This window comes from Plecotus auritus (assembly GCF_963455305.1).
Source record: "Plecotus auritus genome assembly, chromosome: 7".
Lineage (NCBI taxonomy): Eukaryota > Metazoa > Chordata > Mammalia > Chiroptera > Vespertilionidae > Plecotus > Plecotus auritus.
Window position 1 is genome coordinate 53,281,056 of NC_137774.1, and position 17,524 is coordinate 53,298,579.

At 42.2% G+C, this 17,524-nt stretch overlaps 1 protein-coding gene across 17 annotated transcripts in view; it reads right to left on the reverse strand.

Moving 5' to 3' along the window:
* Positions 1-17,524, reverse strand: part of SPECC1 (sperm antigen with calponin homology and coiled-coil domains 1) — a 291,359-nt gene that overhangs the window by 106,623 nt on the left and 167,212 nt on the right. For 16 of the 17 annotated variants that reach the window (XM_080681002.1, XM_080681006.1, XM_080681007.1 and 13 more), the window contains one exon: positions 12,692-14,271. The exons of the other annotated variant lie outside the window; for it this stretch is intronic. In XM_080681002.1, the coding sequence (XP_080537128.1) occupies positions 12,692-14,271 (1,580 nt within the window). The remainder of the gene's footprint in view (positions 1-12,691; positions 14,272-17,524) is intronic. 17 annotated transcript variants of the gene reach the window in all.

A 17,524-nucleotide genomic window follows, 5' to 3' on the forward strand; every position in this document is an offset into this window, starting at 1 on the left:
CAAGTGTTAGCAAGGGTGTGGAGAAAGGGAACCTTCGGTGCAATGTTGGTGAGAATATGGATTAGAGCAGCCACTGTGGAAAACATTATGAATGTTCCACAAAAAATTCAAAATGGAACTGCCTAATGACCCATCAATTAACTTCTGGGAATATATCTGAAAGATCCTCCCTTTCCCCAACTGGTGGGCGGAGTATGATGCAACCTGCGTCTGCGGAGGGGACATTCCCAAGACCCTGAACCACCTATGAGCGTGTACCGAGTGCCCTGCACCCCACCCCTTCCCGTTCCGCCCTGGGCCCCACTCCTTCCCATTCCTCCCCTCAAAAGGCATGTTCACCTCTGCACGTGTTGCTGTTCTGCCCTTTGGAGACAGCCCGGCTGGGACCTCCTTCTCCTCTAATCCTGGCTTTTTCTACCCTCTTTCCTAATGAATCTCGCTAATTAGTGCAGATTAAACTTCCTCTTTTAACTTGTCTGGGTCCCCGACTCCGTTTCCTGTGCCTCGCACCTTACAATATCCAAAGAAACCCAAAACTCTAATTCGAAGAATATATGCACCCCTATGTTCATTGCAGTGTTATTTACAAAAGCCAAGATTTGGAAGCACCACAAGTGCCCATCAGTAGATTGGTGAACAAAAAAACTTGGTACATTTATGCAATTGAATATTACTCAGCCATAAAAAGAATGAAACCTTACCATTTAGAACTGCATGGATGGACCTGGAGAGCATTATGCTGTGTGAAATAAGCCAGTCAAAAAAAGACTTGCTGGAAATGAAAATGAGCACATAACAACCCCAACTCTCTGGGACACAGCAAAAGCAGTCCTCATAGGGAAGTTCAAAGCACTACAGGCCTACCTCAAAAAGAAAACCCACAAGAAAAATTAGTAATAAACTATTTAACACTACAACTTAAAGAATTAGAAAGAGAACAAGAAAAGCCCAGAATAAGTAGAAGGAAGGAATAATAAAGATTAGAGCAGAAATAAATGACATAGAGGCTGAAAACAAACAAACTCTATACCCCACCCCCCCCCCAAAAAAAAATCAATGAAACTAAGACCTGGTTCTTTGAAAAGATAAACAAGATTTATGAACCATTAGCCAGACTCATCAAGAAACAAAGAAAGAGGACCCAAATATATAAAATCAGGAATGAAAGCAGTGAAGTAACAATGACACCACAGAAACACAAAGTATTTTAAGAAAATACTATGAAAACTATATACCAACAAGCTGGCAGTGTGGATGAAATGGACAAATTTTTTAAAAAATACAATCTTCTAAAACAATATGGAAGAATCAGAAAACCTGTGTAGGCCAATAACAACTGATGAAATAGAAGCAGTAATTAAAAAAAAACAACAACTCTCAAAAAGAAAAGTCTTGGGCTGGATGCTTCCAAAGGGGAGATTCACCAAACCTTCAAAGAACTAACACCTATCCTCCTTAACCTATTCCAACAAATCCAAGAAGAAGGAGCATTTCCATGCTCTTTTTATGAGGCCAGCATTATCCTAATTCCAAAATCAGATAAAGACACTACAAAGAAAGAGAACTACACGCCAATATCCCTGATGAACATAGATGCTAAAATCTTCGACAAAATATTTTTAAATTGGATCCAGCAATATATTAAAGAGACCATACACCATGACCAAGTGGGATTTATTCCAGGGGTGCAAGGCTGGTACAATATTTGAAAATCAGTAAATTTGATACATCACATAAACAAATTGAGAGACAAAAATCACATGATCATATCAATAGATGCAGAAAAAGCATTCGACAAAATCCAATACAACATCCGTTTTTGATAAAAACTCTCAACAAAGTAGGAATAGAGGGAGCATATCTCAACATGATAAAGGCCACATATGACAAACCTACACCGAACATCATACTCAGTGGGCCAAAACTAAAACTATTTCCCCTAAGAACAGGAACAAGACAGGGATGTCTGCTTTCACCACTCTTATTCAACACAAGTAGCCCTGTGCACGAATCCGTGCGCCAGTAGCTCTCTGCGGGGCCTGGCCACTCTGCACCCGCTGACCAGAGGCTCTCCACAGCCCAGAGGCCCATCCACGGCCAGGTGCGGGACGCTTGCCTTGTCACCAGGGCGACAACACAAGCGTTCCCCCCGGCTGCTCTGTGCCCGCTGCTCAGAGGCCCTCCGTGGCTGGGGTGGAACGCTTGCCTCGTCACCATGGCAATGAAGCAAGCATTTCACCAGGCTGCCCCCCTCCCCTGGGACTGGGGGACTCTGGTGGGGCTGAGAGGACTGGGCGCCGCCATCTTTGTGACGGAGTGAGGGTTAATTTGTATATTACCCTTTTATTAGATAGGATAGTGCTGGAAGTCCTAGCCACAGTGATCAGACAAGAAGAAGAAATAAAAGGCATCCAAATTGGAAAGAAGGAAGTAAAACTCTCATTATTTGCAGATGACATGATATTGTACGTAGAAAACCCTAAGGCTCCACCAAAAGAAATTTGGCAACATAGCAGGATACAAAATTAACACCCAGAAATTGATGGCATTTTTATACACCAATAATAAATTCTCAGAAAGAAAAACTAAACAAACAATCCCATTTACCATTGCAACCAAAAATTAAGATACTTAGGAATAAACTTAACTAAGGAGGTTAAGTGACTTGTACTCAGAAAACTACAGGACATTGAAAAAAAGAGATAGAAGAAGATATAAACAAATGGAAGAATAAACCGTGTTCATGGATTGGTAGAACTAACATCATTAAAATGTCCATATTACCCAAGACAATCTACAGATTCAGTGTAATCCCTATTAAACTACCAACTGTATATTTCACAGATCTAGAACAAATACTCCAAAAACTTATATGGAATCAAAAAACACCCCGATAGTCGCAGCAATCTTGAGAAAGAAGAACAAAGTTGGAGGAATCACAATACCAGATATCAAGTTATACTACAAATCTACTATAATCAAAACAGCCTGGTACTGGCACAAGAACAGGCATATAGATTAATGGAACAGAACAGAGACCCCAGAAATCAACCCAAGACATTACACTCAATTAATATTTGACAAAGAAGGCAAGAAGTAGAGTCAAGACAGTTTCTTCAATAAATGGTGTTGGGAAAATTGGACAGATACAAGGAAAAATTTTAAACTAGACCACCAACTTACACCATACACAAGAATAAATTCAAAATGGATAAAAGACGTAAATATAAGTCATGAAACCATGAAAATCCTAGAAGAAACCATAGGCAGCAAAATCTTAGACATCTCATAGCAATATGTTTACAGATACATCTCCTACGGCAAAGAAAACTGAGGAGAAAATAAATAAATGAGACTACATCAAAATGAAAAGCTTCTGCACATCAAAAGAAACCATCAACAAAACAAAAAGGGAGCCCACCGTATGGGAGAACATATTTGGCAATGATACATCTGATAAAGGGTTAATATCCAAAATATACAAGGAACTCAAACAACTTAACAAAAGGAAGACAAACAATCCAATTTAAAAATGGACAAAGGACCTAAATAGACACTTCTCCAAAGAGGACATACTGGCCAAGAGACATATGAAAAAAATGCTCAAAGTCACTGATCATCTGAGAGATGCAAAACAACAACGAGGTATCACCTCACACCTGTCAGAATGTGATTTACCATCAGCAAATCACAAATGACAAGAGCTGGGAAGGATGTGGAGAAAAGGGAACCCTAGTACATTGCTGGTGGGAATGCAGACTGGTGCAGTCATTATGGGAAACAGTATGGAGTTTCCAAAAAAAATTAAATATGGAGCTGCAATTTGACTCAGTGATCCCAATTCTAGGAATATATCCTAAGAGACCCAAAACACCAATCAGAAAGAATGTATGCACCCCTGTGTTCATAGCAGCGCAATTTACTATAGTTAAGACCTGGAAACAGCCCATGTGCCCATCAGTAGATGAGTGGATAAAAAAGCTGTGGTACATTTACACCATGGAATACTATACAGCTGTAAAAAAGAAGCATCTCTTACCCTTTGAGACAGCATGGAGGGACCTCGAGAGTATCATGCTAAGTGAAATAAGCCAGTCAGAGAAAGACAAGTATCACATTATCTCACTTATATGTGGAATCTAATTAACAAAATAAACTGATGAACAAAATAGATCCAGAGACACAGAAGCATAGAACAGACTATGGACTCTCAGAGCGATGGCAGAGGTGAGTGGGTGGGAAGAGATCAACCAAACATCTTATATGCATATATGCTTAATCCATGGGCACAGACAATAGGGTGGTGAAGGCCTGGGGTGGGGGATGGAGGTGTACTAGAAGGGGTCAATGGGGGGAAAAAGAGGACATATGTAATAATTTCAACAATAAAGATTTAATTAAAATAAAAAATATTTTTATTGGGCTTGCATTACAAAGAAGCAAGCAAGCAGGGCGGCGGCGAAGGGAGGGAAGCAGGCAGGGCAGGGGAGAAGGGAGGGAAGCAGACCACCGCAGGAAGCCCTATTGCAGGAATCTTCCTGCAATGGGCCTCTAGTAGAATAATGAATGTAAACTGCAGTAAAAAAAAAAAAAAAAAAAAAAAAAAAAAGAGCAAGAGTTTGGGGTCAGACCTAACTTGAATTCTAGGCTTTGTCAGTTAATTAGCCTAATAACTTATTCTCAGCCTCAGTTTTCTGAACTGAAAAAAATTGAGATAATGATAGTATCTATACCATAAAATTATGATGAAATTAAATGATCCAAAGGCTATAATAGTGCTTAGCACATATAAAGCACTAAAATATTAGCTGTTATTATTAAAATACTAGAGGCCCGGTGCATGAAATTCATGCACTCGGGGGGGGGGGTCCCTCAGCCCAGCCTGCGCCCTCTCACAGTCCGGGAGCCCTCGGGGGGGATGTCTGACGGATGGTTTAGGCCCCTCCCCCTAAGGAAGGTGGCAGTTGGACATCCTTAGCACTGCCGCGGAGGTGGGAGAGGCTCCCACCACCACTGCTGCACTCGCCAGCCGTGAGCCTGGCTCAGGGCTTCTGGCTGAGCAGCGCTCCCCCTGTCAGAGTACATTGACCAGCTCCTCGTTAAGCATTTGCCCCCTGGTGGTCAGTGCACATCATAGCGACCAGCCATTCTGCAGTTCGGTCAATTTGCATATTAGCCTTTTATTATATAGGATGATGATAAACATCATTTTTTAAACATATGGATATAATTAAAGCAGTCTCTCTCTTAATTCTGTTGCAAGTTTCTGACATTCATTTATTCATTCAATAAGTATTTATTAAATACCTTATATATGGAAGAAGTCACAATGTTAAAATTATATATAATATGAAAGTAAATAATCTTGGAATGATTGAATAATTTTACTATGAGTAAGAATGTGTGTTATTTTTCTTGTGTTTGTTTTTACATCTAATTTGGCTACTCCAAAACTCCTGCTCGATCCTGGCATTGTTCTGAAGAGATACTGCTGATGGAGAGCCCTGTTTCATTCTGGTCTGAACTTGAACTATTTGTTTTGCAATGCTGCTACACCAGGGCGAGAAGGGTCTGCTAGTTTAGTGTACACTTTTGTTATGGAAAAAGAAAAATGGCTATGGACATCTCCAAGAGGGCAAAAATCTGTATCATACTTTGGGAACTCTCTAGGAGACCCTCAGTGCTCACCCAGGAGGGATGAATGCTAGGGTGACACCAGGTTTCAGAGACAAGTCCCACAAGTTAAAGAAAGAGAATGGTATTCAGGCCTGACTGCATGAAAGGTATTAACATGTGTAAAGAGAAAACTAGGGCCCTCAGAAGGAAAGGGGGTCAGCCAGGGAAACCCTAAGGGGAGAGGTGACATTGGGTCTACGTGAGGAAGCAGCCTTCCCCTCTTATGAGCTCCATGGAAGCTCAGGGAGCTGGAGCACAGATTCTGTGATTCTGGTCTCACTGGCAAGCCCATCCTTACTCAAACATCGGATCTCTCACTGTCAAACCCTCAGGTTGAGCTCCCATTCCTCTTCACATGGGTTCATGACAAGAGTCATACCAGAGGGGCGATCCAACAGTCATGCCAACACGTGACTGCCATGTATTCTGGGCCACGTGATGTCACAGCTGACCTAAAAAAGGAGTAATGGGCTTTCTGGTTGTATAGTTGATTCTTCTTAAGCTTTAGCTCCTGCTGCAGAGCAGACTTCAGGCTGAGGCCTGGGACATTTCCTGGGGCAACTGCCCACCTCGAAGGCTTCCAGATGAGGAGCCTGCAGGCCTTCCCTAAGCTGCCTCAACGTGCCTTCTCTTGATTTGCATGGGAGAGCAGGAAAACAGGCTCTGTTTACACGTTTCTTACATGCTTTCTTCCCAGCATGAAGTCCTAGGCTGTTTCACCAGGAGCTGACATATCACTGTCAGCCAAATGTATTGGAGAATGGGGGGAAATGTCTCAACTGAAGATAATTGAAATGTTCAGGTTTTCAGCTTAAACAACTCAATCTTAACCAACTTTTCCAATAGTATCCAGCCCATGATTCATAGGGAAGTGATCCCTAAGTTCCCCTCAACTCTACCAAAGAGATTCATCAATACTCTGGATTCCTCTGAGGGGCGGGGATGGGGTTTCACACAAGTGATTCCAGCTGATGCAGACATGATGGCTGTTCAGGCCAGGAGACAATACCCCACAGAGCGAAGGCCTCTCTAAAGCAGTGACACTATAGCTGAGACCTAAAGCTTAAGGCAGGACCAGGCAAGTGAAGAATGGGGAGGGGGTAAGGGAAGCAAAGAGAGAAGCAAGAACAGTTTTGGCAGAGAGCCCCTACTTCTTTCATCTGGTGCGAGTTAGGACAAGAACTGGCATGGCTGGGCCTAGGCGGGGAGGACGGTGGTGGGACCAAGGCTGGAGGTGTAAGCAAAAGGCAACCACGGGGCTTCGTGCATTGGGTGGAGTACTTGGTGCAAAGGGGAACTGCTGTAGGCATTACACATATAGGAGATCTCTGTGAGCATTTTGTGGAGAATGAACAGGGGTGGGGAAAAGTGAACATGTGGAGGGAGTTCTGTCGGAGGCTGTGGCAAATGGCACTCTTCCCTACCCAAAAGCCATTCTCCCTTTTTTCTTACAGAGAAGCCCAATTTTGTTCAATAGTCAGGATGTGATCTTATGATTTCAAGGAGGGTAGATGGGGGAAGGTGTGTGACCCACCTCTGAACACATATAAAGGGAGTTGCTGAGGGGGCACCTGGGGAAAAATTTTCTCCTAATGAAACAGGTGCCTGGGCACCTGCCAAGCCTCCTGCCTGCCAGGACTGTGAGGACGAGATGGTGAAGATGCTGTGCTCCCTGCTCCCTTAGCAGGAAGGCAGAGAGAATCGCAGAGTTGCCAGCCCAGAGTCCTGACATCATGCAGCCCCTGATCACAGCTACCAACTTCCTACCTCCTGGACTTCTGATTATGGGAGCAAAGTGAACTGGTTTGCTTAGGCAACTGACACTAGGAGGTTCTTGTGTCTCACAGTCCAAAGCATCACCCGGGCATCCTCCTCATAGATCACCTGTATTTAAGCCAGGTTCTCAGATCTCAGTCCTTCAAGAAGTCCTGTTCTGCAATCATGCCTACAGAATCATCTACTTGCCACACCTTTCTCTCAAATTTTGGTTTTGTCAGTGGCTACTCTAGTTTGGCCCAATGAGAATAGAAATGTGGAACATTTTACCTACTGACACATAAATTAAAATTCTCCCACTATGAAAAGAGAGTATTTATAAAATATGCAGTATGTATTTTCTTTTCCCACTAGAGGCCCTGTGCACGAATTTGTGCACGGGTGGGGTCCGATCAGGCCGGGACCAGCAGGGTGAAGGGGACACAGGAGGTTGGTCGGCTGGCCCTGCCCCTGATCGGGGTGGGGAGGCTGATGGGGGGGGGGAGGGGCAGCCAAGGGGTGGGGCTGCAGGCTATTGGCTGGCCAGCCCTGCCCCCTGGTAGAACTCCTAGTCGAACTCCCGGTAGAGGGGACAATCTGCATATTAGCCTTTTATTATATAGGATATCCATTCATTCACCTAATGACTTCCTTTTCCAAATTCTTACCATCTTTTTATCTGTAAAATTACCATTAAACCACATCCCCAAGTATAAGGAAAAACTATTTCCTTCACGAAGCAACTACCTGCCTGGGGAATCCTCACAATTCTTTAAGCATTTTATGCTGAGATTCAGACACAATAAAGGATGCATGTAGTAAACTTAAACTGTTATAACTTATAGTATGGATCTAGCAGTTCTTGCAATTAGTGATCATTTCACCTCTAGTTTTCCCTGACCACTCACAGCAAGTGTGTAATCTCCTTGCTCCTCTGGAAGAGACACTGAGTTTCTGTAGAAAGAACTGAATTTCTAAGGCTATACCACCAATAAGCTTTCAAACTCAGGGGCAGAGGGGTGAAAATCAGTATTTTCTTTTAAAACTTCTAGGTTTCAAGTCTTATAAAAATTCTCTAACTTGAAATCAAGATCACAAATAACTGAAAACTTGAAAGCTAAAAAATGTAACCCTAATTGCTTTAGAGTCTGGAAAAACAATGACTCCAGGCCCCTGCATGCTGCTGGCTGGCTGGGAGGTTCAGACTTCAGGATTCCGTGGAATTGGCCCCTTTTCAAAGGTGTACAAAGGCCTGCTGTACATGTGGGTATCAGAAAAGCTGAAAAGAATGGTGATATTAGCAACGAGAGGAAGAAAAAGCCTACAAAACATTCACACAATTATTTTAAATATTTTATGAATTTTGTATGAGGATTCATACAAATTTCAGACCCAGCCGGACTGGGAAAAAAACAAAGTACATTTTAAGACTTTTCAGAGGCTCTCTGAACAATAGCTGAGTCACTAAACTGGAAACATATACAGATTTATTTTATCTATTAGATTATGGGCAGCTTGGCATTGCCTTTCCTCCTCTTTGTAAATAGGTTACTTTGTTCCTTTCTCATAGTATTCACCTTCTGTTGAGAATTACAGTGGATAAACGCAGAGCTCCAGGGTAATAGCTACTCATCACCAAGCAGTCTGCTTTGGTGTCTAATAGGACAGTCACTTTGAGTTATAGCTGAAAGTTCTATGCAAAAAATCAAGTGAAGCCATTGAGAACTAAAGAATCAGAATGGAACCCAGCTGTGCAAAGATGATTTAACACTAGACTACATTAGAAAATCTGTTATTATAGCCCTGGCCGTGTGGGTCAGTTGGTTGGAGTATCGTCCCCTACACCAAAAGGTGGAAGGTTCAATTCCTGCTCAGGGCACATACCTGGGATGTGGGTTTAATCCCTGTTTGGGGCACAAATGGGAGGCAACTGATTGATGTTTCTCTCTCACATCTCTCACCCTCTCTCTCGTCTTTCCCTTTCTCTCGCTCTAAAAATCAATTAAAAAACATATCCTCAGGTGAGGATTAAAAAAGAAAATCTGTTATTATCATTCACACCTCCTTAACAAATTAAAGAAGAAAAAACATTTTTATTACATAAAAACTATAAGATCATAGCAGATGTCCAAGATCTACAGCATAGATCTTACAAATGCATAAGATCTACAGTAGATGTAGAAAAATTCAATATCCATCCTTTTAAAAAAGCAAAACCTTTCTTAGCCAAACATTTGCATAACTCAATAAAAGGTATACAGCAAATGCCCCAACAGACATCCTTAATAACAAAATGTTGAAAGTGCTCCCTTTAAATAAGGAACAAGGCCAGGATCCTTCCACTATCACCTTTCCAATCAACACTGTACAATGGAAAGGGGCCTGCCCAGGGCCACAAAATTAACTGTTAGCCACGTCGAGAGGACACAGGCTTTCCTCCTCCCAGTCCAGCACTTGCTACCCTTCATTACAGTCTTGTGCCTCTACAGTCCCTCTTTCCTTCGGGCATGAGTCCCTCGGCCTTGTCATTTGAACTGTGGTTGCTGGTGGATGACATAAGCTGGTAATGTGCCCAGGAGGACTGGGTTTTACTTTCCGATGATAACAGAAAAGGGCGGCAAGATTAGTACAAGTTACAGCTTCACTGCAACTCCAGAGCAGGTCCCTGTACACAGGACCACACAGAAGCACACACCCAGGGTCTTGATACACGTAAAGGAAACTCCATGTGACACTAGATCTCACATCTTTTATCTCAGACCCTTCACTCAAAATACTAGCTAGAACCTTTTCCTTCCTACTCTCTTATATTTGATCATTCTAATCAGCAAGCAATAGATAAAAATATGGAATATATGAGTAATATAATTAACAACTTGATTTAAAACAAGTTGTACCTTGTACAGAGAATGCAAATGCTTTTTCCTTTTCTCCAAATTAGATTTATTTATCCCCAAAATTCTAGGTTTTATTGTCTTCCCTTAGCCAAAGCTATAATAAAGGGCAAATTCATACCTTTAAATGCTTTCATTATCAACCAAGTAAGGACAAACTTAAATTAACAAAGATTTTTATTCAAGAAACTAGGAAGAAACCAAGGAAGTGTACAAAAAGCAGGATGAAAGAACTGATAAAGATAAATCAGAAACAGATGAACAGTGGAACTGATAAGCTACTCTGACTGGGTTTTGTATTCATAAAACATGGAGTGACATACTCCACTCCCTGAATAGGAAGATTAAACTTTTTAAGTATGTCAATACCACTTCGTATGCATGCCCAAATGTACATAAACTGGGAAAACGTCTCAAGATATATTAGTACAGCAAAATGTTAGCAGTGTTTTTTCTCCAAGCAGTTAGATTAAAAGTAGTATTTATTTTCTTTATACTTTTCCATATTTTTAAAGGCTTCTGTAATGACTATGCAGTTTATGATCAGAAAAAAATAAGCTATTGTTTTAAGATGTCAAATTATTTCTCATTGACGTATTTAATGTAGTAACAATAGAAATAGCAAAGAAGTAGATGAGGGACTGAGGGAGGATTTAAAAAAGGTCTCCTGGGAGATTAAACATTTTTGTAACAGGGTAATGGAAGGGGGACTATTCCACAGACATCACAACTTAATGTAAAGCTATAATTACCAACTACAGTTCAAATGGGCACTTGAACTAGCTCCTTCAATGAAACTGCTTCCATGCTTCGATAAATGCTGTGAATGTAGGACACAGACAAGGATAAAGCTCCCAACACTATCCACTACTTAGCTCATTACACAGCCCAATGACAGAATCAGGTTGTTCCTTAAAAACAGTCACAACCCTGAAGTAGGTGAGAAGATGTTTTCAACTGCATTCACCAAAGAACTCCTAAATCACAGACCCAGAGATAAGAGGAAATGGGACACAGGAAGCCACCTGCCTATAACTGTCCGGCACTCCTCTGTGAATGGGCAGAATATTTTATAACCATCAGCAATCTTCATCATATAACACAGTTCCAAACTAATTAAGGGATTATTTTTTTAAGTGAAATAAGTGATGATTTAATTTGATCTTGGGTTGAGGAAGATCTTTCCAAGCAAAAAGGGTGAGGAAAAAAGAGGAAATGGAAACCAGATTCTAATGACCCACCAACTTGATGTCAACTGTTGGCAAGGTGCAGGGAACAAGCGCTCTCCTGATCTGCAGGGAGGACAGACTGGGGTCATGTGTCTGCAGGGAAATCTGGCTCAATGTATTGGAAGGTTTTAAAATGGTCATACTCTGAAACAAGAAGTCACTGTCCAGGAATTTTTCCTAAGGAAATAATGAGAGATATAAAATACGTATTTTACAGTATCAAAAGACTGGAAAAGAACACAAACATTTAACAACAGGCAACTAGTTAAGTACATACAAAATATTTACAGAATAGAATACTATCTGGTCTTTAAAATAATGTATCAAAGAATGATAATGACAATATGCTCAGAAAATGTTACATTTTTAAAAGTTAACAATGTATACAGCGTGATTCTTCAAAAAATTTTTTTAACTTGTGGGAAAATTACATAACATATATCAAGAAAATACCAAAATACTGGTTATATTATTACTTGGTGGGGAAATTTGGGGTGACTTTAATTTTCTGTTACTAGCATCCCAAGCATGCTGACAGACCTGGATAACTCTCACTCGTTTTTCTTTGTTGTTTTTGTTTTTATTGATTTTTAGAGAGAGAGGAAAGGAGTGGGAAAGAGACATGGAAACACTGAGGAGGAGAGAGAATCATTGATCAGCTGCCTCCTGCCCACCCCTTACTGGGGATTGAGCCTGCAACACAGGCATGTGCCCTGACTGGAAACTGAACCAGTGACCTCTTGGTTCATGGGTCGATGCTCAACCACTGAGCCACAATGGCCAGACACTCTCACTCATTCTTCAAGACTCAGCTCACTGTCACTTCTTTCAAAAAGTCCTCCTGCACTACCCTCCTTTATCCCAGATATTCTACGTGTTCCTCCTTGGCACAAGACTCTGGGCTGTCCCTTATCCCTGCATCACACTGATTGATTTGATTCACTATGTCCCCACCACATTTGGAACTGCCTATAGTCAGAAACTGGGGGTATTTCATTTTTGTATCTCCAATCTGTCTGGAATCTAACAGAATGAACATGACTAAGCAAAAGATTCTCTGTGCTCCTTGAATTTAAAGACCAAAGAGGGAAATGTTAACAAGGATGAGCAAATACTAATAAAGAGGTATCTCCTTACCTTGGCTAGTAGACTTGAAACATGTTTAATGTCACCATGTGCCTTTAGTAATTCTTGTTTGAGCTCAGTGCAAGACAGTTCCAGCTGATCTTTCTCAGCTCGAGCTACTTTCAACATTTCTTGAATTTCACAGTCCTCTGCCGTCTGCCCCATAGAACTGGTCTCTATAGCTTTTTGCTTCTCATTCTCCAAATAAGCCTTCAAAGACCCATTTTCAATCTTCAGCCCTTCCAAGGTAACTGTACACTCTTCCAGAGTTTGGGCCATCACACTACCGTTCTGCCGTTCCAGTTCTAGAAACCCATTCAGTTTTTCGTTTTCTTCCTTCAGGTGTTTGATCATTTCTAAAGCCCCTTGATTTTCTTCCTCAACCTTCCTTAAGCTGCAGGTCAGCTGCTGCTGAATGTTGAGCAGTTTCTCCCTTTCAAAGCGGCCCTGCTCCAGGATTTCTGTGCACTTCTGCTCTAGCTCCAGGACTTTTCCTTCTGGAGTGCTGGGCTCCTCCTTCTTTACTCGCTCTTGTAAGAGATTTATCAGCTTCTCATTCTCATGACTTAGCTGCTCTGCCCTCTCTCGATGCTGATGAAAGGAAGTTTCCAAAATCGTCTTCTCATCCACCAGCTTCTCATTTTCCGCTGTCAATTCCTGCACCATTTGTTGCTGGTCTGATAATTCTTGTAAAGTAGCCTGCAGTTCTTCTGCTGTGCTATGATGATTTTCCTCCATCTTTTGTATCTTCTCCGTAAGGGAGGCCAGAGACAGTTCACTTGCGTTGTTAGGGGAACTCCCAGTGGTAGAGCACTTGGAATGTTTAAAGGTGCTGCCCGTGGAAGACAGAGGCCTAGAGGGGGTGTCTGCTGTGATGTGCTCAAAGTCAGAGGCATCCGGTGACAAAGAAGCTTTGGTAACATCGCTACTTGAAGAGCCTGATGTCCGTAATACACCTTGGGGAGTGTGTTTTTTATACTCATCTACTTCACCTGACAACTGATTCCCAGTCGGGCTTCCGAAGCTTGACTCTTGGGTGATGGATGTTGGACAGCTGCTATCACCAGTGTGACTGGATCCCCCTTCTGAATTGGGTGAATGCTCAAAATAACTCAGTTTCTCCTTCAAGGCCCGGTTTTCTTCCTCTAGGTCGGCAAGCTCTTTCTGAAAATTCTTGTTCTTCTCCTCAAGAGCTTGTATCAAAGGTTCAGAGTCACCTGGTGAGACTGATGTTCCATCCATCTTTGGGTCCAGAGCGTCGCTTCCTCCAGTGTTCAGAGTCCTTTTCTCCCTGCATTTCTTCAGTTCACTTCGAAGCCTGTTAATTTCACTATCTTTTGCTTTGGCCTCTGCCAAAAGCTCCCGAACTTGGGACTCGAGCACAGCCTTTTCTCCACCTTCATTCTCCGGCTTGGGTCTTGTGGACGTGGTCCTCTGGTGCTTGGTAGGTGTGGGTGCGCTGGAAGAAGTTGGACTAGACACAGATTTCTTTGGGTTGGAGGGACCACGTGGCACAGTTCTCTCTCTTGAGATAGTTGCCGAAAGTTCTCGAGGAGCTGGAATGCCTGTGCGTTTGGTTGTTGTCACAGCCCCTAGAGACAAAAGTAGAAATCAATGAAGCAAAGCAGGCCCTTTATAAATGAAGCCCAAGCGACTTCAACCTGCATGGCACGGCAAACAGAAAGCTGTCGCCCTTCATCCACTTCCTCCTCCTCTAGATAACCACCCAGTTCTGACTGGGGTTTCTATACCTCCTCCCAGAGGCCCCTACTTGAGGGGAAGCTGACTTCCAGCCTGGGTGACTCAAAACAATCCCATCCCCAGCCATAGTTGGTGGTTCAAGGCATGGACACACCCCTCAACTAAGGAAAGTTTTCTGGGTGTGCTTCTAAAAGATTGCTGGACAATTGTGAGACATCAGTTAAGCCTGGGACTGGCTGGCAACCATCCTGTCATCATGAGAGGAGGGTGAGAAGCAGAGAGTAGAAAAGACAACCAAACTCACGGCAGCATTGTGGGTTTGGTAACTTAACCCCCAGGCGTGGCCGATGGCTGGCCTTCCAATTATACAACCAACAAATACCCTTCATGGAAGTCCCCTTGCATGGGGCTTTCTATAACATGCAACTTAATACATCTGAACTGATAACCTTGACAAATGAGTAACAGTCTTTTAACAAAATAAACTTTCATATGAATTTTTCAATAAGTACTTAAAAATTAATCATTAATATATTTAGACTGAGCAAACTAAGAAATCAAAAGACATAAATAATCCAATGAAAGACTGATCTGATCCAATGACCTATTGCTTTTTTTAAAATTTCTTTATTGATTAAGGTGTTACATATGTGTCCTTATTCCCCCATTACCCCTCATACCCCCCACTCACGCCCTCACCCTCGTGTTGTCTGTGTCCATTGGTTAGGCACATATGCATGCATACAAGTTCTTTGGTTGATCTCTCCCCCTTACCCCCACCCTCCCCTACCTTCCCTCCGAGGTTTGATGGTCTGATCCAGGGGTCCTCAAACTACGGCCCGCGGGCCACATGCCGAGGACATTTATCCAGCCCGCCGGGTGCCGCTGCCTGTCCTGCTTAGCAGCCGACTCGTCCCGGGCCCGCAGTGCGCATAGGAATTTGTTCATAGTTTTTTTTTTAAACTATAGTCCGGCCCTCCAACGGTCTGAGGGACAGTGAACTGGCCCCCTGTTTAAAAAGTTTGAGGACCCCTGGTCTGATTGATGTTTCTCTGTCTCTGGAACTGTTTTTGTTCATCAGTTTATGTTGTTCATTATATTCCACAAATGGGTGAGATCATGTGACCTATTGCTTTTAACGTAAGTGGAAATGGCGTGCTCGTTTGTATCCATAGATAACAAGAACACATGGGATAGGAGCATATTATATATCTCTAAGGTACAGCTTAAATGTTAAAGGGATTTATATAATATGGAAATGATATGGAATTTAGAACTTATAATAGTAAATGTAAGGAATTATCTTTTATTTTCATTTATACTTCTACACTATAATCATTTTAAAATTTTCATCCATACTATATTTAAGCTTTCCTTTATACTATTATTAAAGACAACGCTGAAAAAAATTGTAGGGGTGAAACCCCAGATATCACTCTCATATGATCTAGAAATGAAACCCACCTTAGAGGTTAAAATGTAAATGAACCTGTTTTACAAACTCAAAGACCATCTGACGTTAAGGCTGCTTGCTGTGACATGCAAGCAGGCTCCTTGGGCTGGAGGTCACCAGTCTCTCAGCCTCTACAGCAGGGGTGGGCAAACTTTTTGACTCAAGGGCCACAATGGGTTCTTAAACTGGACCGGAGGGCCGGAACAAAAGCATGGATGGAGTGTTTGTGTGAACTAATATAAATTCAAAGTAAAGGAGCGGAGGGGAGAGCAAGAGAACCGGATAGAACAGCCGGATCCGGCCCGTGGGCCGTAGTTTGCCCACGGCTGCTCTACAGTGTAGGAAAGGCTGGGGTGAGGAGATGCAGCCTCAGACTGGCGGCCGCTCCGGGCTGCTAAGGCAGAAGAAGAGCCCAGCGCGGCACAGTAGCTCTAAACCCACCACCTACACTTACTCAGGCGGAGCTACTGCATATCGAACGTCTTGAAATCTGTGGTGATGACAGCATTGTTGCTAACTCTCTGACACTGGAGTGCTTTTAAAACTTTGACATATTAAAGGCTAAACTGCCATAATAATATACAGGAAAACTATGGTTTTTATAGTAACTTTTCAAATTAAGTTACTCGAAAGCTAAGAGTACTACAGTACACATCTAGTGCTTTCAGGTGTCCAGGTGCCTCACTTGCAACCTACCAGATATGCAACAAAAAAGAGATTTATTTAATTATTCTTTTTTAATCCTCACCTGAGGATATTTGTTGATTTGAGGGAGGGAGGGAGGGAGGGAGGCAGAGAAAGTGCAATGTGAGAGAGAAAAATGGATTGGTTGTCTCCAGTACAGGTGCTGACCACGGATAGAACCCATAACCTTTTGTTGTATGAAATGATGTTCCAAGCAACCGAGCCACCCAGACAGGGCTAATTGTTCTTGTTACATAAAGACTAAAATCACTAAGCAATAACATGTTTTAGTAACAACAGTCCCCTAAAGAGAAGTAATCTTGGCCAGGACCATAATGAAAACTAAAAGATAATAAAAGTTTCACCACAACTATAATCAGACCAGGCAAAACTGAGAGTACAGGACTGATGATCACAGAGGTATTTGCCATGCCTAATAATGCTACGAAAATTAAGGTTCCTTTTCAATTATTGGATTTGACGATGGGAAGAACTAAAATAAGAGAGATGAACTCTGTCATCAGTTCCAGAGACAATTTAACTCCTTCCTTTGGCTGCCAAATCTTAGTTTGTTCTCCACTTAGGTGTTACTTAACTTTTTTAAATTACTAGGAATAATTTTTTTTATAACAAACCAAAGCACATTTATGAAACATATCCAGTTGTGGATTATAAAACACATAATCTAGTTGAATTTTTTTACTACATCTGTTCTTTTTTCTCTCTCATCACTTAAAGAGAGTCCTCAGTGTAATTGTTTTAGATTTTCTAAAAGGTTTTTCCCATCTCTGTACACATCCTATATAATAAAGAGCTAATATGCAAGTGGTCGTCACACCCTCACACCATCACGCCATAACAACTCAGACACTCAACACCGGGGCGAGAGGAATGGGGACCAGCCAGACACAAATGAGCTCGCGAGAGTGGAATGGGGACCAACCAGGCACAAATGAGCTCGCGAGAGAGGAATGGGGACCAACCAGGCACAAATGAGCTCGCGAGAG